The 24,768-nt window shown below is 47.1% G+C and overlaps 1 protein-coding gene and 1 long non-coding RNA gene across 2 annotated transcripts; both read left to right on the top strand.

Moving 5' to 3' along the window:
- Positions 1 to 7,118: 7,118 nt before the first annotated feature.
- Positions 7,119 to 10,205, top strand: LOC129384737 (uncharacterized). Its single transcript, XR_011893705.1, has 3 exons — positions 7,119 to 7,431; positions 8,270 to 8,408; positions 9,400 to 10,205. It is a non-coding gene; the product is annotated as an uncharacterized lncRNA (long non-coding RNA).
- Positions 10,206 to 21,469: 11,264 nt separating this feature from the next.
- On the top strand, positions 21,470 to 22,701 carry LOC126531907 (uncharacterized). Its single transcript, XM_050179636.2, has one exon. It carries the CDS (start codon positions 21,508 to 21,510, stop codon positions 22,699 to 22,701), a length of 1,194 nt encoding a protein of 397 aa, XP_050035593.1. The 5' UTR covers positions 21,470 to 21,507.
- Positions 22,702 to 24,768: the final 2,067 nt, after the last annotated feature.

Genomic DNA, 24,768 nt, shown 5'->3' with positions numbered 1-24,768 from the left:
AAGGGTTCGCGATAAAAGTGCTCTGCTTTTGAGCAGATTAATTGAAGACCACAACTTAGAAGATGTGGGCCGAGTCCTCACTGATGGTATGATTCCGCAGTACACGCACATTCAGCGAAATAGCCGAGCAAGGCTGGACAGAGTGTATGTTTCTGACGACTTGATCACCCTTTGTAATAGTTATAACGTCGCACCGCAATCGTTCACGGACCATAGCTTGGTAAGCTTCTCGATTGGGGAAAAAGTTAAAAGAACACGACTCAACTGGAACATGTGGAAATTCAACGAAAAGCTGCTTGATGATGAACCATTTGTGCGCAGAGTTAAGGAAAAGATAACAGAGTTGATGACAAATGAGGATGAATATTTTATGGCTACATGGGAGGAATTTAAGATTCAAGTTAAGTTCATTGCAATAGAAAGAGGAAGCAGCCTCCCCCCAGCACGATAAATTACAGAAACAAAGAGAGCTGCAAAGACAACTAGAATATCTGTCAAGCGCACAAAATGCGGATAACGATCAATTAGCTGAAAACGTAAAGAAAGTAAGACACGAGCTTGAAGTTATCGACGCCGAGCGATACAGAGCAGCAGTTATACGCGCTAGAAGCGAACGCCTGTGAATGGGTGAGATACCTAACAAACGGGCAATGAGCGATGAAAAGCGTCACGCGTCAAAAAATGAGATTAAGCAGATACGTCTTCCAAGCGAGGTGACGTCAGACGCTTCGTCGATCGAGAAAGCTTTTGTGGAGCATTATCGCGAATTGTTCGGCAATGTGACACGTTCGCGGCTGGGCCTCGAGAGTGAATTCATGAGCGAAATGCCAAGGTTGGATGACGACGTTAGAGAAAGTCTTGAGAGACCAATAACTGCTTCCGAGATCGAAAGGGCGATAGAGGAGCTGCCGTCAAGCAAATCGCCAGGGCCGGATGGCCTAGGCGCCGCTTTTTACAAGGCATTCAGTCAGGAGTTTGCGTGTATATGGCACCGACTACTCTCAGAGGCGTATGAATTTAAAAAAGTACCACGCTCATTCCAGACTTCACACATAGTAATAATTCCGAAAACTGATGACCGGGAAAAGCTCCTTTCAGTAGGTTCATACAGACCGATAAGTCTGACCAACACAGATTACAAAATATTTATGAAGGTACTGGCTCGACGGTTTCAAAGCGTGATTCAGCAGCTTGTAGGGCCACACCAGACGTGTCGCATTAAAGGCCGCACCATTTTCACGAACACCCACATTGCGAGGAATGTGCTCGAATGTTGTGATGCCATTGGGGGTCGGGTGGTAATGTTGCAGCTAGACCTTGCGAAGGCGTTCGACCGGGTGTCACATGAGGTGCTTTTCGCTATACTGCAGTAGTGTAATGTTGGGAGCATCATTGTAGATGGCGTTAAAATGGCTTATGAAGACTGTTGCACGCAGCTTATAGTTAATAAGTGTCTTAGTTCGCGGGTACCAGTCCGCTCGTCTGTACGGCAAGGCTGTCCCTTGTCTCCTTTGCTTTTTGCCCTTTACCTCGAACCCTTTTGTATGGCAGTCATACGGGATGAAAACATTCGTGGTTTTAGGCTGCACGCCGCAGAAGTTAAAATGCTAGCTTACGCAGATGACGTCGCCGTCTCTTGTGAAGACAGGGAAAGCGTGGTCGAGGCTGTCGGCCTTGCAAGATCCTTTTGTAGGTACACTGTACCTAGATAAACTTCGAAAAAAGTGTTGGGATATGGCATGGAAGCTGGGACGCGACACCCACAATATTCGCCGGTATGCAGTGGACTACAGTGCCTTCACTGTATCTAGGAGTGCCCCTTGAGCACTATCGGGACTCGACGCAGTTGTGGACCAGACAAATAGAATCAATGAAAGAAAAGATAAAAGGATGGCAGGGCCGGGGATTGTCAGTGTTTGCACGTGCTTCAGCTTGCAATGTTTTTTTCATTGCCAAAGTTTGGTACATACTGCAAGTAATGTTCATGTCCCGTGTAAACGTACAAAGGATGCATCGAGTCTTTGCTACCTTCATCTGGAACTCCACTTGGGAGCGATCCAGCCGAACAAATCTTTTTCGCACAGTTCGAAATGGGGGCCTTGGGCTCTCACACTTGTTCATTAGACAGATCGTATCGCGGTTCTTCTTCCTGCGAGATGAAAGAAATGTTTTTCTCCGTACAGTAACTCAGGCGAGAATGGCAACAGAACTGCCTGAATTTGTTGTGTCCACATCTAGTGTTATCAGTAGAAAAGCGACTGGTTACTATTGTGAAGTCGTTGCATCGTTTAGAATACTCTGCGCACGTTTTTCGCTGGAGTATTCGTGTTCAGTGAGAAGAAAGAAACTGTACGCAGACTTAGTTGACAGCATGCTACCTATCCCACTGTATAGGAGTGTTCACTGTGGAGGCCCAGGAAAAGATGTGCTGAAACGAGTCAAAAGGATGCCTGTAAGACCTGCTGCGAAAACTTTCTTTTTCCACCTACACACGAACACCCTCCCCGTTAAAGTATGGTTAGAACAGAAAGGAATATTCGTGCCCTGGACTACCAATTGCCTGCTGTGTAAAAAGACTGAAACAATTGAACACGCCTTCATCGAGTGTTGGGACGCTGTCTTTCACTGGGACATCTTGCAGCGCACTCTTAAAAAAGAACTCCCCATAAACCCCTATGGAATTCGGTTCCTTCCAGTTGAAAGTGATGACGGGCCACGGTTCGACATGTTCATGTTGCTGGGCCTCCACAGTTTGTGGAAGACAAGAATGGCTGTACGTCATGCTGATGTGAATGTGTGCTCTGCGCGAGAGAACTTCATTGAAAGTATGTCACTATTACGAGAAGTGTATCGTGCACAAGGCGAAACCCCAGACTGGGTTAGCATCCTTGATGAGCTGGTGTGCCTCAAGAAATTTTAGCGACCATCCCACCTGATGTGATATGGGTGCACTGTGTATATGAATTTGTTTTTTTGTGTGTGTGTTAATGTCTAAGCAGGCAATAAAGAAAAAAAAACTCGTTAGTATAGTGGCCAGTATCCCCGCCTGTCACGCGGCAGACGGGGGTTCGATTCCCCGACGGGGAGTAATGTTTTTATGCGTTGCATATTGCAATCACTCAGTTCAGCCCTTGGGCGCGGCCGGGCTGAACTATTGAACAGCCGGGCTGAGCCACTATTGACCTTTAGCGCAACCACGTGACGTGACGTCACGACAGCCGGAGGAAAAGCTGGGCCCCAACTCGCGCGGTCGCGCGCGGCCGCAGCCACCACCTGTGTCCCGCTCCTCCCGCTAGGGGCGCTGCGCCGGCGCGTGGCGTCACGGAGGAAAAGCTGGGCCCCAACTCACGCGGTCGCGCGCGGCCGCAGCCACTACCTGACTCCCGCTCCTCCCGCTTGGGGCGCTGCGCCGGCGCGTGACGTCACGGAGGAAAAGCTGGGCCCCAACTGGCGTGGTCGCGCGCGGCCGCAGCCACCACCTGACTCCCGCTCCTCCCGCTAGGGGCGCTGCGCTATGATTGACGTCACGGCATACGCATAAAAGAGCTGCGCCCCTTCGCCGGGACAGTCTTACAGCCAGATGCCGCCCACGGGTAAAGCAGTTCGACAGAGCGCAAAGCGAAAGCTTCAGCGGTCCACGGAGACAGAAGAAGAACGGGAAGAACGACTCGCTAAACGGCGCGCTCAGTATGTAGCTCGGCGGCAACGTTCCTCTACTGAAGCAACGGTGGAAGCGAAGGAAGAAGTTATGAGTTTACCCGACCGCGCAATTGGCAACGCATTCTTAGCTTAACCAAGCTAAGCCTGGTCATTTTTACTTCTTTTTTTTAGACACACGTAGGTGCGCCCGTGACAATTACCTGCTGTATCTGTCGGTATCTTTCGCGCGCGTGCGAGTAAGGTTGGGCGAAAACTTTTGCGCTTTTATTCCCATCGTGTATATAGTGCCTTAACTGACGCCTCCCATGTCTCCTCGTTAGTATAGTGGCCAGCATAGAGTTTCTGACTACATTACCTAGAGGGAAATCTGGCGCTGCTGCGCTGTGGTATGCATGGGAATGCCGGTATATTGTGGATTCGTATTGGCATCGTTCTCGTAGAGACAGGACACCTTGAAGACGCGCTTGGCAAGTACCGTTCCGTCTGTCACAATGATTCGTTTTCTACTAGAACAGCACGTGAAAAGCTGTTTTAGCTTTATTATTACGCGAAAACATGTTTTGTTTAACTATGAGAACTTGTTATTGTGTGTACAACTACAAGTTACGTAAGAAGTATCAGCGGGCTGCTAAAGTTGGAGGACAGACGACAAGGTTCGCGCTCGCTTTGAAACAGTTGGTCGTCTGTTCTTGCTTTTCTTCGCTTGGTCGTGCATCGTGGGTGAGTAAATATGTAATATGCATGAATGAAAATATTTTATGAAGATTTTACTTTGAGAACGCGTTATTTACGTGGCCATATCTGCGTTTTAGACGAAGCCTCTTACAACACCAGCCAACACGAGCCTCGCAGACACATATACCGTCATTCCCATGACGGGACGGTGCCCCCTTAAGAAACTCCCATAGACTGTGGCGCCAGATTACCCTTTAGGTGTTATAGTGAGAAACTCTATGGTGACCAGTATCCCCGCCTGTCACGTGGGAGACCGGGGTTCGATTCCCCGACGGGGAGTAATGTTTTTACTTCTTTTTTTTTTAGACACACGCAGATGACAGTGACAGTGACAAGAACTTTATTAAGAGTGTCCTGAGGAACTTGATTGGGGGAACCGAAGGTTCCCCGATCAAGTTGGTGGCTCCGCCCACGACGGGACAGGGAGATGGTGACTCTCCGCGACGTCGCGGGCCCTCTGGACGGCCTGTAGTTGGTTCGGGAAATCCGAGCTCTTCAGCAAGGCATCCCACCTGGACTGGTTATGAAAGTCGGAGCCCGCGTTGTACGGGCACAGCCAGAGCATGTGGTCGAAGGAGCAGCACGCGTGACCGCATTTGGAGCACGATTGCGGAAAGTTCGGGTCTATCCAACTAAGCGCTCTCGGGGTGAGGTACGATCTCGTCTGTAAAAGCCTGAAAGTAACAGCCTGAGCCCTGTTCAGTTTCGGGCTGAGGGGGAAGGAATTTTCTCCTGCTGTGTCTGTAATGTGACGTAATTTCGTGAAAGGTTGTAAGTATATCTTTGAAGGGGCAATCCTGCGGGAGAGCCGGACCACTAGCTCGGGCGCGGTTCGTGAATTCACGCGCCAGGCAGTTGGCCCGCTCGTTAGGGTTGCAACCCGCTCGGTTAGTTACATCATCCATGTGGGCCGGGAACCATGCTATAGTATGACCTGCGGTTTCTTCTCGCGTATTAATATGAAAGCATCTGTTAACGATGTCGGCTGCCTGTTTACAAACTAGAGCGGACGAGAAAGCCCTGACCGCCGTGCGCGAGACGGAGAAAATGGACGCCGGGCCTTTTGCGGCTTGAAGAGCCAAGGCTATCTCGGTTTCCTCCGCCTCGTTGGCGTGTTTAGCGTAAATTGATGCGGCGCTGATAAGTGTTCCGCGCGCGTCAACGACCGTGATTGCAAACCTGTCTTCGCTGCCATATTTGGTGGCGTCAAAGAAGAATGCATCTGCCCCGTAAGGATCGATTCGTCGAAGGATGGCTCTAGGTGCACCCGCGACAATTATCTGCAGTATCGGTCTGTATCTTTCGCGCGCTTGCGAGTAAGGTTGTGCGAAAACGTTCGCGCTTTTATTCCCATTGTGTATATAGTGCCTTAACTGACGCCTCCCATGGCTCCTCGTTAGTATAGCAGACTCTACTTCCGGCTTCCGTCCGGTACGGTCGTGGAATGTCGAGCTCCGCAGGAGCGGCTGTTGCGGCCCGTTCGAGCCGCGGAATCAGGTTTTCGGAAACGACCCAACAGGATTATCAACTTGTTTTGCCACAGCTGCCATCAGGAACTACTGTTCTTACTACCGTCTTCTCACACGGTGACTTGAAGGCAAGGCCTTATCGCGTCGAGCATTTGCGCGATGCACTAGTCCGCCATCAGCTCACGTCGGAAGTGGTTGCCCTCGGGGCCTACCAAATGAAGCACGTCTGGGCCATCACCTTCAAAGACGCTCAAGGCAAGAAGAAGCTTTTGTCTACCAAAGCTTTCTGCGTGAAAGACTACCGTTGTGCTGTGATAGACCCCTGCAACCAAGATGTGAGAATGAAGTTGTACTGGCTTCTCCACACCACGCCCGATGAAGGTGTCAAAGCAGCCCTGGCACCATTCGGAACCGTGACCGAAATCTCCAGAGAAAAATGGCGTGTTACCGGTTGCAACGATAAGGGGTCACATACACGCCTAGTGTCGTTGCATTTGAAGGCAGGGACGTCAGTCGAAGACCTGTCGCACAAGGTGCGAGTAGGGGAGGATCATGCACTAGTCATCGTACCAGGAAGGCCTCCGCTTTGCCTCCGGTGTCATTGTACTGGCCATATACGTCGCGAATGTCGCGTGCCGCGCTGTGGGCTGCGTCACCGCTACGGCCACGACGAGACGCAATGCGTGCGTAGCTACGCGAACGCCACTGGGCCGGGTCGTATTGACATATTAGACGAACACCTGGGGCCGTATTCTGTAGCGGTTCCTTTTGGAACCGGTTCCTTTTGGCTGTTGCCATTGGTCGGCGCTTCGTTGTCGTCATCCCTGGTGGGCGGGACGACAAATTTTGATGACGTCACACAGGTTGCCAATCTTCTGGAAAGGAACCGGTTCCCTGCTAGGAGAGGAACCGCGGAGAAGTGGTTCTCTCGAGGGTCGCGCGCGGGGGCGAGCATGATGTCGAGGGTTGCTAGGGCAACCGTGGCTGCCGGCTAATCTCGCGCCAGCTGACGAGCCGGCACCTAGACGAGACAGAGACGGCAATGGCGGCTCCTTTGGTTGTGTTGCTGGCGAGTGCCGAAAGACAACGACGCGACGCGTTCGGCATGGCCGAAGAAGAGTTTCGAAGGCATTTTAGGCTCTCCAAAGACATAGTGTGACGTCTTTGCGATGAGCTGGAAGGACATCTCGGACCTCAAAGATTTCGTGGTGTCGACGATACGATGAAAGTGCTGTGCGCGCTGCGGTTTTTTGCCACCGGGAGCTTTGAACAGTGCGTCGGGAATGAAGAAGCGATTGCACTGTCGCAGCCTTCGGTCAGCCGGATCATTACAGCCGTCGCCAAGGCCATTACGGTTGTGGGCAAAGAAAAAGGATGGCTTAGATTCCCATCCACGGCGCAGAAAGCCGCCGTCAAGGAAGGCTTTCTTAGCCGTGGAAAAATTCCAGGATTTCTAGGATGTGTGGACGGGAGTCTGATAGCCATCGTTCGCCCTAAGAAGCTCGGCCCCGGCGAAACGGAATCGTACTGGAGCCGTAAAGGGTATTACGCCCTCAACTGCATGGTCGTGAGTATTGTTCATTGACAAATATTTTCGATATGTGATTGCGCGAGTGCACGTTGTAAAAAACTTCGTTTCGTTATTTTTCATCAATTGCCGGTAATACTTGCGTTCCTATGAGAGAAAGTAGCGTTTGTGTTGTCTGTGTAATGACGACTTTGATCTTTGCATAGAACACGGCCGCACTTTTTCAGTGCTCTCCGATCACAGTTGAATAGCCTTTTCGATGCTACAATGTAAACACATTGCGCGCGATTTAAACCGGAATAGACGCCGTAGCAGTGAAGGGAGTCTTCGTCTGCGAGCGATCCTAACAGAAGACGAGCCCTTGTGATTCTTATTCGACGTAAAACTAAAGCATTGTGGCCAACAGACTGTAAACGTGAAAAGGAGCATCCCATCAATGAAAATGGTGTGAGGGAGAATGAGAATATGTGGACACCCATTTGCACTAGCTGTTAATACGGCACATGCTGTTTCCGCGTTCTTTCGCTTGTAATAGGCACTTTGTCTGAAAAAAAAAAAAACACAGGTGGCACTCTTTAGCAGAATCTTATACAATATGTACGGAAGAAACCAAAGGAATTATTTTGCACATTGTGTTGTGACCGCACGCCATACATCAGCATGTGTACACATGCCAACATTGCATTTGCAGGTTAAGATGACATTGTTATGCTGATCATTAGTTCAACTGCCTACTGCGTATGTTGATATCTCTTTTTCTGTAATTGTGTTCGCTGACTGAACAGTAACTGATTGGCAAGTAGTGTTGTAAGCAAAAGGTTGTGCCAGATATTTGTTGCAGTGGCACTGACACCTTCTCTTTGCTTTCCCTTATGAGGTGTGCGACGCGAAGCTGTATATCCTGGCAATTGACCCACGGTTTCCGGGATCGTGCCACGATTCTTTCGTCTGGAGGTATTCTGCATTTCGCCGCCGCCTCACTCGTGGCCTGTTACTTCATGGAGAAGTCTTGCTTGGTAAGTGCACCTAAAGTAGCAGTGCTTCTTCCACATGTAAAACATTCACAGACAAATAGTTTTGCATCCTAGCAAGCTTTAAGAAAGCGTGATTTGCTAGAAATGTGTTGTGAATGCAGCAGTACCTAATGAACCTGCAGCGACTATCGAGAGAAACAAGTCTCTCTTAAAAGGCAGATATTTGTACCAGCATGTATACAACAGCTGACATGTTATGCTGTTTATTGATTAATTTCAATACACTGAATGCCACGTGGAGCGTTTCAGGCAGGAGTGGAATTCTACAGAACACGTCAAAATGGCAGTTTTCAAGTATGGTGGAAAAGGGTTGGTGACAATGGACTCGGGGACCTGGTCACTGTCCTTGGAACAAAGGAATAAGCGTGTGCGTGAAACTTTCGGCATCGACGTTAGTGATCGGTGGAGTATATATTGTAGAATGGTGCAAGTTGCGCTATTTTTCTTTGTGTCGCAATGTGTGCGATTCTTTTTCTTGCAGCGACATGTGGTGCTGGAGTGATTAGAAAGGATCAAACGGGTAGCTCGATTTTGGGTACCTTCATGAGAAGAGGTACGAAAGGTAGAGCAAGGATCCCAGATACTGGCAGCATATTCGAGAGTAGACCTTAGAAGTGTTTTATAAAATAACACTTCTGAAGAGAGAAGAGCTAATAAGTTTTAGCGGAGGATGTACATTTAGGGAGGGGCAAATGGGATGAACGGAGCAGAAAACCACGAGTATGAAATAAATATTACATGTCCAACTTAACCTGAGAATGAGATTTGCAGCCAAGACAACAGGTGAAATTGGGCTTTTCTTTAAAATGAGTCGAACTTTCTTTACAACTTTCCGGGAAGGTCAATGTTTGATAGATATTGCAACAATAAATCCAAGACCCGCTCCTGTTGTAAAAGGGCCCTGGCGTAGACTGTGTTCTTGCATTGTGCCTTAATGTATCCATTTCGTTCACTGAGATGCAACACTTTACAGGGGACTCTGGGTACCCGCTAGAGCCATGGATCATGACTCCTGTGCCTGGTCACCGAAATCGCCTCACGGCAGAGGGGCGCTATAATGAGGCACACGCATCAATGCGAAATGCCGTTGAGCGGTGCATAGGAGTCGTCAAGAGCCGCTTCCGATGCCTGCAGAGGTATCGGGCGCTCCACTACTCGCCTCAGAAAGCAGCCACTATTGTTGCAGCTTGTGCAGCGCTGCATAACCTCTGCCTTGCAGCAGGCGTGCCTCTGCCAGACGACCCAGATGACGACGGTGCACATGACGACAGCGCACAGGGGCCAGCCCAGGCACAAGTGCCGCTTCAAGTACAGGTGCCACCGCAGGCGCACCCTGTACAGCCTTCTCAAGCTTTGTTTCAAAGAGGCCGTGTGGTGCGCGAATCCATAGTTGGTGTGTTTCGGCTGCCCAGAAATTTGCGGATTGCCTACCTGCAAAGTGTGCGCCGGCGCATTCGCTGGCAAATGAGGCGGAGACGTGTGCTGGTGTAACATGTTTTATTTTTCTTTTCATGAAGTAAATAGGCCGTGCACTTCAAGATAACACATTGCGTGTGCTCACATGTGGCTAATCGTAGTATGCTGCATACTGCAGTAGTGAAAAGCACATGATTTGTCTATGTTGAGCATGACAGACACACATGCAGTGACAAATAACCATGTGCCATTATGTTACTCCTTTGCTTTGTTCACTGTGCTTTTGAATATTGTCTCGCCAGGGAATTTTCTTTAAATAAAGGTTATTTCCAAGGTGAATGGCAACCAACCTTGCATTGTTGAATATTGCTTTGCGATGCCTATTTTACTGTGCAGTATGCATTGTTCCAAAGCTGAAAATGTCTGTTCATGTGTGACACGCAAGCACAGCACGAGTTACACAGCAACTGAAATGTCGTTCAGAGCAATCTGTATAGCACATATTAAAACCTATAGCAACAAACGAGACATGCCAAGCACTTTTTGGAGCAGGATTTTTTTAAATAGCAGACACTCATGCTTACTACTGCTTTGTTTAAACTCAAGAGTTGCTTCAACATTGCATTTCTTTCACGCATGATTTCACATAATGCTCGTAATTGCTGCTTAACAAGGTGCAACTACGCTATAACACAATATAAACAAAATCATGACAATGAAACATTTCTTTATTTTATTCATTGGGTACCTGCTTCGCCATTCAGGCATTACAGCAGGGAGGGTACAACTCATATAAATGAACACTCAAAATTACATTCATAAAGCATGGAAGAAATCATCATTTGAACAAATACGGACAGTGTCAGGTGGTAGAGTATTCCAGTCTCTTATATTACGAACATAGAAAGAGTAGCGGAAAGCGTCGCTTTTAACCCTCTATTGCATGGCGTCCCATATTTGGCACATACCGGTTACCATTCTTTTTCGCGTGTGTGAGATTCCCAGTTGAGAATGTGATACCGTCAGAGTAAATCTCGTAGTTATGCGCACTTATTATGGGCAAGTGCTGCCATCTCTTGAGTGATACGCAAAACAGAGGTGAAGTAGATTTTGGGATGCGACGTGAAACTCGGAGGGGGCAAACACGAGCAATTGTTTTTTTTTTTCTCTGAAAAGATCGACCGCAGAAACACAGAAAAATTATTTTGGCATATTTTTTGGCCTCGCCAATTCAAGGCAGTTACTAGTTTTCTCAATTGTGCCTGCAACTACAGCAGAGAAACCAAAATCGGTGTGTGCCATATTTGGCACAGTATGAACTTGAAATACAAAATATGGTAACGTGCTGCCATCTGTTCAATAGCCCGAAGCTGCAGGTCACTCTATCACAACATGTAATTTTGACGATCGGTACGGTGAGGGCGAATTGTCTACCAAACAGCCGCCTGAAAAGCGAAAAGGAACTGAAATGTAAAGGACGTGGTGCTTCAGAGGCACTCACAAGCGCGATAGATGACGTAGAGTTATCGTGTGTGCGTTCATACGATAACCGCGCCGTGACATTTCTATCGAGCTTTGTTGGGAGAGATCCAGTCCAAAAGACTAAGCGCTGGTTTACCTCCGCCAAGGTGTTTCGCGAAATTGATTGCCCCAGCGTAGTAAAGGTCCATAACAGGCACACGGGTGGTGTCGACCTGCTGGACTCTCTGTTTGGACTTTACTGCATACATATAAGATGTCGAAGAAATGCCACTTTCGAATTTTTACGCCTATGCTAGACTTATCGGTAGTAACAGCATGGGTATTGTACAGGAGGGTGCAGGAGCAGCTTAGGAGGAGACAAGTACTACCGCTGGCTCAATTAAAAGCAGAAATTGCAGAATGCCTTACCTCGCATAACAAGTGCCTACCCAACTAGCGACCAGGAAGGACTTCTAGTCAGGACATCGAATTCCATGTTCAAGTCAAAAAAGCACAGGGACCAGCGCCCGCAATGCCACCCAAAGACGACCGATCTGACCAAGTCAGCCACTGGCCATAATTTGACGAGAAGAAACAAAGATGTAAGCGGCCACCTTGCACAAACAAGTCGTTGGTAAGATAGAGGAAGTGAAACATTCATCTGTGCCTGAACGCAGCAAACAACTGTTTCATTTCATTCCCCACATCGCACTAAAAAGACCACCGTCACTGAAGCTTTGTTTTCCGCCCATGGCAGCAAGAGCGCTCAGCCATCTTCATGGTGCGCCATATTTGGCACAAAGCTTTATCTTTATTATTACAGTCGTGTTTGTTCATTCAATCAATAATGAAAGCTGAAAAAATGACTTTCATAATTCATGCAATAGAGGGTCAAAAGGAATCTCATATTTTTAATTTGTGATCTCGCCTTTTAGAAACATATGTGGGCGGCTGAAAATACAATTACCTGGCTATCCCCGTATTAGAGTGGTATATGTTATGAAGAAATTTTAATCTGAGATTTCGGCGACGGTGTTCAAGAAGATGCCAATTTAATGCTTTTTTGCTTTCTGTCATGCTAAGCATCCTGTCATAATTGCCAAGGACAAACCGAACTGCCCTGTTCTGCACTTTTTCTAGTTTATCTACAAGTTCCGTAGCATATGGATCCCAGCAAACACACGCATACTCCAGTGTACTGCGCACATGTGTGAAATACAGTTGCTCCCTAAGTTTCTGTGGCAAGCTACTAAAGTTACGTTTCAAAATATCTAATGCTCCGACAGCCTTGTTCCTAACATGAGTAACGTGTCTGTTCCACCTTAGATCAGCAGAAAAAAATACACCTAAGTATTTATATTCTGACACTTGTTCAAGAGTAGCATTATTTATAGTGTTACGATTGCTGTCGTATGAGCTCTTCCCGGTAAAGGTGACGTGGACACTCTTTTTCTCATTCAGTGACATTTTCCATTTTTCACACCATGTGGCAATCAAATCCAAATCGTGTTGTAGTGCTTGTTGGTCAGATTCGCTGTTGATGACCCTATATACTACACAGTCATCTGCAAACATCCTAAATATTTATTTATTTATTTACATGTACCTTACAGGCCTTCGAGAAGGTATAGTGTAAATGGGGAAATACGGTAACATATTAGTATGGAATCGGGAAAGAAATAAACATCAGCATAATGAAAGGAGTACGCACAGAACATGGAAAATTATTACATAAGCAAATACAATATGTAGAGCAATAACAATAAATGGTAAACAACAACATAATAGCATAATAACATTGTAAACGTTTTTGCATGTTATACAGTAGTAAGTATTGTAAAGAAATTGGAACCACTGAAATTCTTTACCTTTTAGAAAAAATGCAAGAAAATTACAAAAGACATGACGTGTTTAGACGGTTGAAACGGCATATTGATCGTTTAGCAGATTGCGAAATGCAGTGTGTTTAGATTGGCATGCAATGGTATCTGGTAGTGCGTTCCATAAACGGACCGCACGGGGCAAAGTTGAAAAAATAAAAGCGTGTGTGTTGCCATAAATCGCGACAGCGCGTCGAGTAGGCGTTGACCTATTGAAACCCATGCGCTGATGTTCACCTCTTCGTCGGGCTCGAAGAACGGCGGGCAGACTCCGATGGCGCTCGCCCTTCCAACTAGAGAGAGGATGCGCCCTCGCGGTCCGGGCAGGCTGCCTCCTCCGGTTCCTCTATGATTAACACGTTTGTTAGAATACGGTGCGCAAAAGCTCCGTCAACGAGTGTGCTTACCTGCTTTCGGCGTGCAAAACGGCTGCATCACGGCGGGCGTTATACACATCTTTCTTCCACACGCCGCACCATTGGGCTGCAGTTTTCACTGCCGGGCCCTCAGCGTTCAGCAAGGCAGTCACTTGCTGCCAGAGCTCCTCCTTGCGCGCCGCCGTCAGCTGTTGACCCAGCACACACGACGCCTTCGCAAGGTAGGGGTGCTCTTCAACAAATGACACAAGTATATCGCGCTGCCTCGCTGAAACATGAGGACCCAGTTTCGGATTCGGCGCGCAAACTGGCAAGTCCAAAACGTAAACAAAGCGAGGCAACTTGTTTGCATAACGTATGGCACACCACCTAGCGACTAAATAAGAAAACAACACAAATAAAATTACAACTCCCAGTAGCCGTCTGCGCCGCAAGCTCACATTTATTACTGAAAATCTATTTGCAAGTGTTCTACACAAACCAATGTTTTTTTATCAAACCAGCAACATCCTTCAATTGCTATACCGTCCCCCAAGTACAAACAAAAATGATGACGTGATCTTCCGGCAGACAGCCGCTCGTTGATTGGTTCCCCTCACGCCACCCCGTTCCACTCTTTCTCCGAGTGACGTAATCCAGACGTAACAGCCAAAGCGAACCGGTTCCAAAAGGAACCGCTACAGAATACGGCCCCTGATGGATCAGGTTGACGCCGAAGAGACAGCAGCAGCAAGCGAAACACATCCCAGCGAGGACAAGATGCCTGAGGACACGGCCCCCGATGTAGACGAAGCGCAGAAACTTCGCAGTGCCACTGTGGAACTACCGCAAAAGCTTACACCTGGAAACGATACCGTAAGTGTAACTACTGTCACAGAGCCTGGGCCCAGCGAAACACGGGAAGGCAAGAAGGAAGAAACGTGCACCGACGTCACTATGGGAATGCCGGCTACGGTAGTTACTAAGCGCTCGCGAGAAAAAGCGAGCAGCGACGACCCGCGCTCTGACTCAAAGTGTGCAGAAGAACTTCTCTCCAAAACAACATCCACCCGCAGGTCTAGCTTCAAGCCAAAACCTACCGTGCCATCAGACAGGAAACCGGTGCCGTATATGCACCCGCTGTAGCGGGAGCATAGATCGGCTTATCACTTCGTTACTGGACCGGTGAAAGACTTACATCTACAATGGACAATCACGGATGGCAACTCAACCAAGCGACGGGCTGCATCGGGCGCACCAAAGACAGCAGTGGTCACTGGTCTAGCGTTGTAAGTTTCCACTCATCTGAGCAGTACCTTGTGTCGGTTTGCGTAAACTATACTTACAATGGCTCTTAATCCTGGAATAGCCCTTCGTGTTGCAACACTAAACGTACGCGGTTTCGGAGCCCGAAGGCGGGAAGTTCAACTGAGCCGCCTGTTATTAGAAAATGATATCGATATTCTGGCTATCCAGGAAGCAAATATTGAAAGCGAGGAGCAAACTGATAAGATGGTGGAAATCTTTCGGTTAAGATATAATCTCTGTGTGTGCCACGCCGTGGGTAAATCAGGGGGGTGCGCAATTTTCTTGCGTAATTCCGTCGGAATTGTAGAGCAGTCTGTCATCGCTTCTGAAAGTGGTCGGCTAGTCGTTTGCGATTTTTATGTTAAAGAGGCACTATGGCGAATTATTTGCATTTATGCACCAAACAAAGCTAGTGAGCGTGTAGATTTTTTCTGATACATCGAGACCTTCTTGAAATGCGAAAGAAATGTGTTACTATTAGGAGACTTCAATTGTGTATGCATGGCTGAAGACAAGGCCAAGAACTTACCGATACATGATAATAGCGCATTGCAACTTTGCGCAATCGTTCAGGAATACGACCTAATTGATATAGGCGATGTACTCCGACAAAAGCGAGTTCAGTTCACGCATTTCCAAGTCACAAGCCACGCCCGAATTGACCGAGTGAATATGACAGCAAGCCTTTTATCGTTTTGCACAACATATGCCGTTAAGCATGGAAGCTTTAGCGACCATAGCTTAGTAACTGTTACAATAGGCACAAAGCGTAAAACGAGCACCTTTAATTGGGACCTCTGGAAATTCAATGATAGCCTCTTGCAAGACGAAAACTTTATGGAAGTAATAAGGGCAAAAATTAAAGAAATGCAGGAAAACGACTTCATCAGCCCTGTCGAGTTGTGGGAGCACTTTAAGTGTGAGGTTAAGATGAGCGCAATCGAAAGAGCTAGTGTCGTGCGCTACAAGGCAAGACAGAAAGAAACCGAGTTGCAGCGTACTCTAGACTATCTCTTAAATGCGGAAAGCACTGTTCCTCGCCTGCTTGCAAACAAAGTTAAAGAAGTCAAAAGGCAACTCGAGAATACTGATACGGAAAAATATCAAGGCGCGATGATAAGGTCGCGTACCGAGCGGCTCTGGATGGGCGAAACACCTACCAAGCGAGCGTTAAGCGACGAAAGAAGCAAAGCTACTAGGAATGCAAAAACAGAGCTGCGCTGCCAAGGTGCGCTTTCCACAGACCAAAAGGTTATCGAACGAGCGCTAGTGCAACGTTTCAGAAACTTGCTAGGCTGCGAGGCGAATGTGCGAGCGGGCTTTGAGACCCATTATCTGAAATTAATGCCACGTTTAGAAGATGAAGTAAAAACACAACTTGAAAGACCAATAAGTGTTAGCGAACTGGAAAATGCGATAGATGACTTGCCTACAGGGAAAGCTCCGGGGCCCGATGGGCTTGGTGCCGCTTTTTATAAATTCTTTAAGCATCAAATGGCAGAAATGCTCCTCAGAGTTATAGAAGAAGCTTATGAATCCAAAATGATGCCTCCGTCATTTAAAAGAAGCCATGTCGTACTACTACCAAAGACCAAAGACCCTGTAAAATTACTGTCCTCCGAAGCATACCGACCCATAAGTCTAACTAAAACGGATTATAAAGTTTTTATGAAAGTTCTAGCTAAACGACTTCAGTCTGTGATTAAAAACTTGGTCGGTGAACATCAAACTTGTTGAATCAAAGGGAGAACCATACCCACGATTATTCATGTGACCAGAAGTATATTAGAACTATGTGACCTAATGCACGGACGGGTAGGCATGATTCAACTCGACTTCGAAAAAGCTTTCGATAAGGTAACCCACAGCATTCTTTTTTTCCCTCTTAGAACACATCAACGTAGGTACCATCATTTATGATGGAGTAAAAATGGCCTACACTGGCTGTTCTTGGAAACTAATTATTAATAAAAAATTAACCGAAAGCATTACAGCATACTCTGGTGTAAAACAGGGATGCGTTGCCAGTTCATTGCTAATTGGAATTTACCTCGAACCGCTGTGTTTAAATCTAATGATGAATAAAAAGATACGCGGCTTCCGGCTCTTATCACCTGAAATAAAGGTCTTGTCCGATGCTGGCGATGTCGCAGTATTCTGCACTGATAAGGAAAGTATTCAGGAAGCTATGCATACCGCAAGAACTTTCTGCAGCCTTACAGGAAGTGCAATAAGCTGGCAAAAATGCTTAGGTTTTTGGAATGGTGAATGGGAATCTACGCCAGAAATTTTCGACACTATAAATTTCTCCGAGACACCTGCTACTTACCTCGGCGTACCACTCGAACATTATCGCGGCACGACCGAGCAGTGGACAGCAGATACTGATCGGGCAAACGAGCAAACAAGAAACTGAGGAGGACGGAATCTCTCAACGTTTGCGCGTGCAACTGTGTGTGACTCATTCCTCGAGGCGGAAGTGTTCTATATGTTAGAAGTGTTATGTATGTCTAGGAGGTGTGTCCAAAAATTGCACAGGATATTCGCAATGTTTGTTTGGGGATCGGGATGGGAGCGTACAAGCAGGCTGAACTTATTTCATTCCGTGAATAACGGAGGTCTTGGTTTGTGTAATTTGTTTTTAGGACAAGTAGTCTCAAAGTTTATTTTCCTTCGCGACCAAAGGAATGTATTTCTACAAACTGTTATACACGTCCAACTACACAATGCCTTATCTTAGTTCATTGTTACATCATGTGGATCACCACAAGTAGTGGTGAAAGGATATATGCGCGAAGTGGTAAGCGCCTTTCGTTTGCTCACAGCCCATTTCTCACTTGAATATTTGTCTGTTGTCGGCCGGAAGAAATTGTATAAAGACCTCGTGGATATTTTGTGCCCCGTGCCTATATACCGCTCAAAGTACGCTCTAGGGCCTAAACGCAATGTCTTGAAACGCGTAAAAAGAATGCCTATCAGGCCGTCTACCAAATCTTTCTTCTTTCTTGTGCACAGCGGCACGCTTCCCGCAAAACCATGGCTAAGAGAGAAGGGTTTGTTTGTACCATGTAGTATCGATTGCGGTATATGCCATAAACTGGAAACTATAGACCATATATTTCTAGATTTTTGGGACTCAGTGTTCTTGTGGGACATCCTACAAAGAACCATCAAAAAAGAATTCCCTCTGACACCATTCGGTATTCGCTTTCTGCCTTTTGAAGAGACGGGAGACGTGCCCTAGGACACAATAAAGTTGCGCTGCATGCACAGTGTCTGGAAGACAAGAATGGATGTAAGGCATGAAGGTCTTCAACCTCGTTCTGCTCAGGAATATTTCCTGGAAAACATCCTGCACCTACGCGACATACATAAGGCCAAAGGGGAGCCACCAGCGTGGCTACCTATATTGGACAAATTGGCCACAGTTCGGTTCCCCTAACCAAGCTGCATTACCCAAAATACAGCCGGTGTTTTTACCAAAGTACAACTACCTCTTTCTGTTTTTAACTATAACGGGCGGAATGTTTTACTAAGAGCAAACCTGTTACCTTTTTTTTGTACGTACGTTGTGTGTAAAACAGGTAATAAAGAAAAAAAAAATCCTCGTTAGTATAGTGGCCAGTATCCCCGCCTGTCATGCGGGAGACCGGGGTTCGATTCCCCAACGGGGAGTGTGTCTTTCTTTTTTGTTACTGCTCTCTATTTTAGGCACACGTAGCTGCGCCAACGACACTTATCCTCAGTATCGGGCTGTGTCTTTCGCACGATTGAGAGTAAGGTTGTTGCGAAACACATTTACGCTTTCATTCCCATCGTGTAAGAGTGCATTAGCGAACGCTACCTATGCAACCTTAAATGTGAGTTGCAAAAGTATGATGCACTGCGTTACAGAGGTGCACGAATTCGATCTAGAAATAGGCGTGCTCTGCAGTCTGAGCAACCAACACATCAAGCTTTACTTGACGAGCGACGTCACGCTGTTTCCAAAGTAAATCCGGAAATACACTCCGAAGGTAGTCTTCTAACAAATACGAATGACATAATTTCTAAGTTCGAAACTTACTACAGTGTGTTGTTTAGTGCTCGGTCCGATGATAACGATGCAAAAGTTTTAGAGAGTTTTGTTTCTCTTGTAAAACCTTTACATGATGACTGTGCATTCATTAGTGATACCCTTACGATACAAGAAACTGAGCTAGCTATTGATCAGCTGCCTCTGTCGAAAACACCCGGCCCTGATGAACTTTCCTGTGAATTTTACAAAGTTTTCAAATCAATTATCAGTCCCATATTATTGGACATTTTTATTACAAGTTTAGAGGTAGACGCCCTTCCGCAATCTTTTTGCAAAACGCACACAGTTTTGATTCCAAAAAGTTCAGATAAGGAGAAACTGCGTTCTGTTGAAAGCTACCGACCAATCACATTGTCAAACGTGGATTATAAAATTTTTGCAAATGTTTTATCGAATAGATTGCAATTTGCGATGTCAATTCTCATTGGTTCCCATCAGACGTGTGGAATTAGAGGCAGATCCATTCAAACCAACATACATATCGGCCGTACACTCCTTCAATAGTGTTACGGTTCCACTGAACAGCTTGCAATGCTCCAGGTAGACCTTGCTAAAGCTTTTGATCATGTCAGTCACTCCTATTTATTTACACTTCTGGAGCATGCCAATGTTGGCTCCGTTGTGCTTAAAGGCGTTAAGCTTTGCTATACGTGTTGTACTACTCGTTTAGTTATCAATGGCCAACTCTCTAAACCCGTTTCCATTTGCTCTTCGGTAAAACAAGGATGCCCTATGTCCCCATTACTATTCGCCCTTTATCTGGAACCGCTATGCTTAAACGTAATTCAGTCGCGTTACATCCATGGCTTCAATATACTGGGTAATGAAGTAAAAGTCTTAGCTTATGCAGATGATTTAGCGTTCTTCTGCACGGATAAGTGCAGTGTAGAAAAAGTAGTATCAACAATAGAGGAATTTGGCAGCGTATCAGGAGCACGAATGAACTCCGCAAAAAGCTTCGGCTTATGGTTTGGCTCATGGTGCTATACACCAGAACAGTTTGCAGGCGTTAATTGGACCGGTGTCCCGCCAAAGTATCTCGGCGTGCCGCTAGACGCATATAAATTAAGTGCACACTATTAGAGAGAACAGGTTTCGGCCCTGCAAAGTTACGCCCAGACATTCATTCCACACCGACTTTCTATTTTTGGGAAAGCCGAGGCCTGCAATAAGTTCTTGGCAACAAAAATTTACTATGTGTTGCAAGTTATACATTGTGCCAGGCTCTACATCCAACGCTTTCACCGAATCTTTGCAACCTTCGTATGGTCTTCAACTTTTGAGCCCATGAGGCGGGACAATATTTTCAGGCCCGTTAGTGAAGGTGGGCAGGGCTTAGTACATCTTTATGTGCGGCAAACAGTGTCTCGTTACTTCTTTTTTCGCGATACATCGCATCCTATAATTCGGTCATTCATGCAAGTCACACTTGTTAATGCGTTACCTGATTTAATCGTTTCTTCGAATTTTTCTTCGCGTTTATGGTTGTGGGGGTTCATGCTAGAAGTTTACTTGGCGGTTCGTTTCCTGACAGTTCGGTTTTCCACTGAATACTTGTACTCTGTGTCGCGTAAAACGTTATACAAAGATCTATTGTCCATGCTTTTTCCGCCTCCATTTTACCGATCACTATACATTCAATTGCCAGGTCACGATGTTCTTCAGCGAGTTCGTAAAATGTATATATCCCCTTGCTGCAAAACATTCTTTTATAAACTTCATAGTGAAACTATACCGGTTAAAACATGGCTACAGAAAAAGGGTATCTTTGTCTCTTCTGTCAACTGTCGCCTATGTGACGTGCCAGAGACGATTGAATATTGTTTTATTAGCTGCACCGACGCCATATTATTTTGGGATGTCCTCCAACGGACTTTAAAAAAAAGACTTTGACATCAACGCTCATACTGTGCGATACCTGCTGCCGACTGCTGATAATAGTGCACCTTTCGATGTTTTTTCTCATCGGAATGCACAGTTTGTGGAAAACGCGAATGATGGACCGAAACGCCGAAATGGTTGTACCTACAAGGCTGAATTTCGTCCAAATGACACTACACCTAAAGCAGGTTTATGATGGACTTGATACCCAGCCGGACTGGTACCCCATCTTGGTGAGGTGCCTATCCTTACCACCCTTCTAAAGTGAAACCACATTTCTACCCACAGTATGAACGATGGCTTTTCTCTGAGTGACTATGATTGTGCTCTCCATTCTCTGACTATGCACAACTGGTGATTATCGGGTTGTTCCTACTGTAATAAATACCATGAAAAAAATAAAAAAAAAGCTCCTCGGTAGTGTAGTGGCCAGTATCCCCGCCTGTCACGCGGGAGACCGGGTTCGATTCCCCGACGGGGAGTGTGTGTTTTTGTTTTTATTGCTCCTCTATTTTAGGCACACGTAGCTGCGCCAACGACACTTATCCGCAGTATCGGGCTGTGTCTTTCGCACGATTGAGAGTAAGGTTGTTGCGAAACACTTTTACGCTTTCATTCCCATCGTGTAAGAGTGCATTAGCGAGCGCTAACTATGCCTCGGATTCGGCTTTCTGCCGCGCTAGCGAGCGGACGTGCCGATCATGAGCTCCGTAGGAGCGGCTTCAGCGGCCCAGCAGGGCCGCGGTACAAGGAGTTTTGCCTCAGAAAACCCGGAATACCAAGTTTTGCTGCCTCAATTGCCAACAGGTCGGATAGTTTTAAATACAGTTTTTCTGCATGCGGATGTGCGTGCCAGGCCGTATCGTGTGGAACATTTCCGAGATGCGTTGGCTAGCTTAGGCCTACTTCCTGATGTCATCGCCCTAGGGGCGTATCAGATGAGCCACGTTTGGGCGGTGACTTTCAAGAGCGACGAAGGCGTGAAGAGGCTTTCAAGCGCCAAGAACCTCAAGGTGAATGAACATCGGTGCATTGTCGTTGACCCAGCCAATCAGGCCGTGCGGCTGAAGCTGCATTGGATGCTTCATAACGTGTCGGACGAGGATATACGGACAGCCCTGTTACCGTTCGGAAAGGTCACGGACGTTTTCCATGAAAAGTGGCGTGTTCAAGGAGTTCAAGATAAAGCATCGTCTACACGGGCGGTGTCCCTGGTTCTGAAGACGGGTATGACCGTAGAAGACCTGCCCCATCAACTTCGTGTAGCTGGTGAGCAGACCCTAGTTGTGGTACCGGGCAGAGCACCCCTTTGTCTGAAGTGCCGAAACACCGGACATGTCCGACGTGACTGCCGCGTCCCGAGATGTGCAGTATGCCGTCGCTACGGCCACCAGGAAACGGAATGTGTTAAGACTTACGCATCCGTCGCAGGACCTGCGCTTCGAGAGGACGTGGCTGACCTGTTAATGGACGAGGCTGACGTTGATGAGGCTTCCCGCGTGCTAGTATCACCGGCGGACACAGTTGCAACACCTTCTGTGCCGGCTGCTAAATCCACGACGGTGGCAAATGTGCAGCCTACGGACCCGAAAGATGCAGTGCAAAGGGCATGCGACGAAGGAACCAAAGAAGAATCGGCTGCGAAATCCGCCACTGCCGAGGAGGCCGCCACGGAGCACGGACAGGCAACTCCCTTGATGGACGTCGAAGAATCGAGTGCAAGCAATGCGGCTATGAAACGAGCGAGGGACTCGACCGGCAACCTGGACGGCAACCTTGACAACGGGGCCAAAGACGAGCCGCCGCCAAAAGCGCAGGCGGGTCGTCGTGTTCCCGTGCGCCTGAAACCAAACATCCCGCCGGACAGACGGCCGGCGGCAAAACTGCCTAAGTAGGACCCGGATACTACTGGGGCGCCCGGACTAACGTCGTGATGAGATGCCGTCCTTTTTGGAATCGGGCTTCGCGTACGTTCTAAAGGTACGCGTGTGGATCGAGCGGTTTTCAGTGGAAAAGTTATGCATGCAATTTTTTCTACAGTCTGTCCGGATCGCTTGTTCTTCAGCGGCACCATGCGATCGGCTTGCTTTTGCAGATAAATGGCAGTAAAACTAGAGAGAGCATTGAGAGTTGCCACGCTAAATGTTCGGGGCCTTGGAGCGCGAAGGAGGCAATATCAACTTAACCGCCTGTGTATCGACAAGGAACTCGATGTAGTTGCCTTACAAGAAACTAAGGTCGAAACACAAGAGCAGACCGATCGCATGGTGACGCCTTTCACGGCGCATTACAATGTGTGCGTGTGCCATGCGAATGGCACATCAGGCGGATGTGCGTTGTTAATACGGAAGAGTGCTGGTATTATTGAAGAAAGTGTAACGGTTTGTGAAAATGGTCGCTTGCTTATTGTAGATTTTTCTTTTTCTCACGATTTGTGGCGGCTCGTATGCGTTTATGCGCCAAACAATGTGAATGATGGATTTTTGTTTTTTGAATGTATCGAGCAATATCTAAAGTGTGATCGCTTCGTCATATTTTCGTCAATAGTTCTAACGTCGCACCGCAATCGTTCACGGACCATAGCTTGGTAAGCTTCTCGTTTGGGGAAAAAGTTAAAAGAACACGATTTATCTGGAACATGTGGAAATTCAACGAAAAGCTGCTTGATGATGGACCATTTGTGCGCAGAGTTAAGGAAAAGATAACAGAGTTGATGACAAATGAGGATGAATATTTTATTGCTACATGGGAGGAATTTAAGATTCAAGTTAAGTTCATTGCAATAGAAAGAGGAAGCAGCCTTCAGCACGATAAATTACAGAAACAAAGCGAGCTGCAAAGACAGCTAGAATATCTGTCAAGCGCACTAAAGGCGGATCACGATCAATTAGCTGAAAACGTAAAGAAAGTAAGAAACGAGCTTGAAGTTATCGACGCCGAGTGATACAAAGCAGCAGTTATACGCGCTAGAAGCGAACGCCTATGGATGGATGAGATGCCAAACAAACGGGCAATGAGCGATGAAAAGCGTCACGCGTCAAGAAATGAGATCCAACAGATACGTCTTCAAAGCGAGGTGACGTCAGACACTTCGTCGATCGAGAAAGCTTTTGTGGAGCACTATCGCGAATTGTTCGACAATGTGACACGTTCTGGACTGGTCTTCGAGAGTGAATTCATGAGCGAAATGCCAAGGTTGGATGACGACGTTAGAGAAAGTCTTGAGAGACCAATAGCTGTGTTCGAGATCCAAAGGGCGATAGAAGAGGTGCCGTCAGGAAAAACGCCAGGGCCGGACGGCTTAGGCGCCGCTTTTTACAAGGCATTCAGTCAGGAGTTTGCGTGTATATTGCACCGAATACTCTCAGAGGCATATGAATTTAAAAAAGTACCACCCTCATTCCGGACTTCACACATAGTATTTATTCCGAAAACCGATGACCGGGAAAAGCTCCTTTCAGTAGGTTCATACAGACCGATAAGTCTGACCAACACAGATTACAAAATATTTATGAAAGTACTGGCTCGACGGTTTGAAAGCGTGATTCAGCAGCTTGTAGGGCCACACCAGACCTGTGGCATTAAAGGCCGCACCATTTTCACGAACACCCACATTGCAAGGAATGTGCTCGAATGTTGTGATGCCATTGGGGTTCGGGTGGCAATGTTGCAGCCAGACCTTGCGAAGGCGTTCGACCGGGTGTCACATGAGGTGCTTTTCGCTATACTGCAGTAGTGTGATGTTGGGAGCATCATTGTAGATGGCGTTAAAATGGCTTATGAAGACTGTTGCACGCAGCTTATAGTTAATAAGTGTCTTAGTTCGCGGGTACCAGTCCGCTCGTCTGTACGGCAAGGCTGTCCCTTGTCTCCTTTGCTTTTTGCCCTGTACCTCGAACCCCTTTTTATGGCAGTCATACGGGACGCAAACATTCGTGGTTTTAGGGTGCACATCGCAGAAG

Source organism: Dermacentor andersoni, chromosome 4 (assembly GCF_023375885.2).
Source record: "Dermacentor andersoni chromosome 4, qqDerAnde1_hic_scaffold, whole genome shotgun sequence".
NCBI classification, from domain to species: domain Eukaryota; kingdom Metazoa; phylum Arthropoda; class Arachnida; order Ixodida; family Ixodidae; genus Dermacentor; species Dermacentor andersoni.
The sequence above is the reverse complement of the archived record's forward strand: the minus strand, read 5'-3'. Positions and strand labels throughout refer to the sequence as shown.

Coding starts and splice junctions, on each gene's coding strand:
- LOC126531907 (XM_050179636.2), top strand. CDS start 21,508: ATGAGCTCCGTAGGAGCGGCTTCAGCGGCCCAGCAGGGCCGCGGTACA.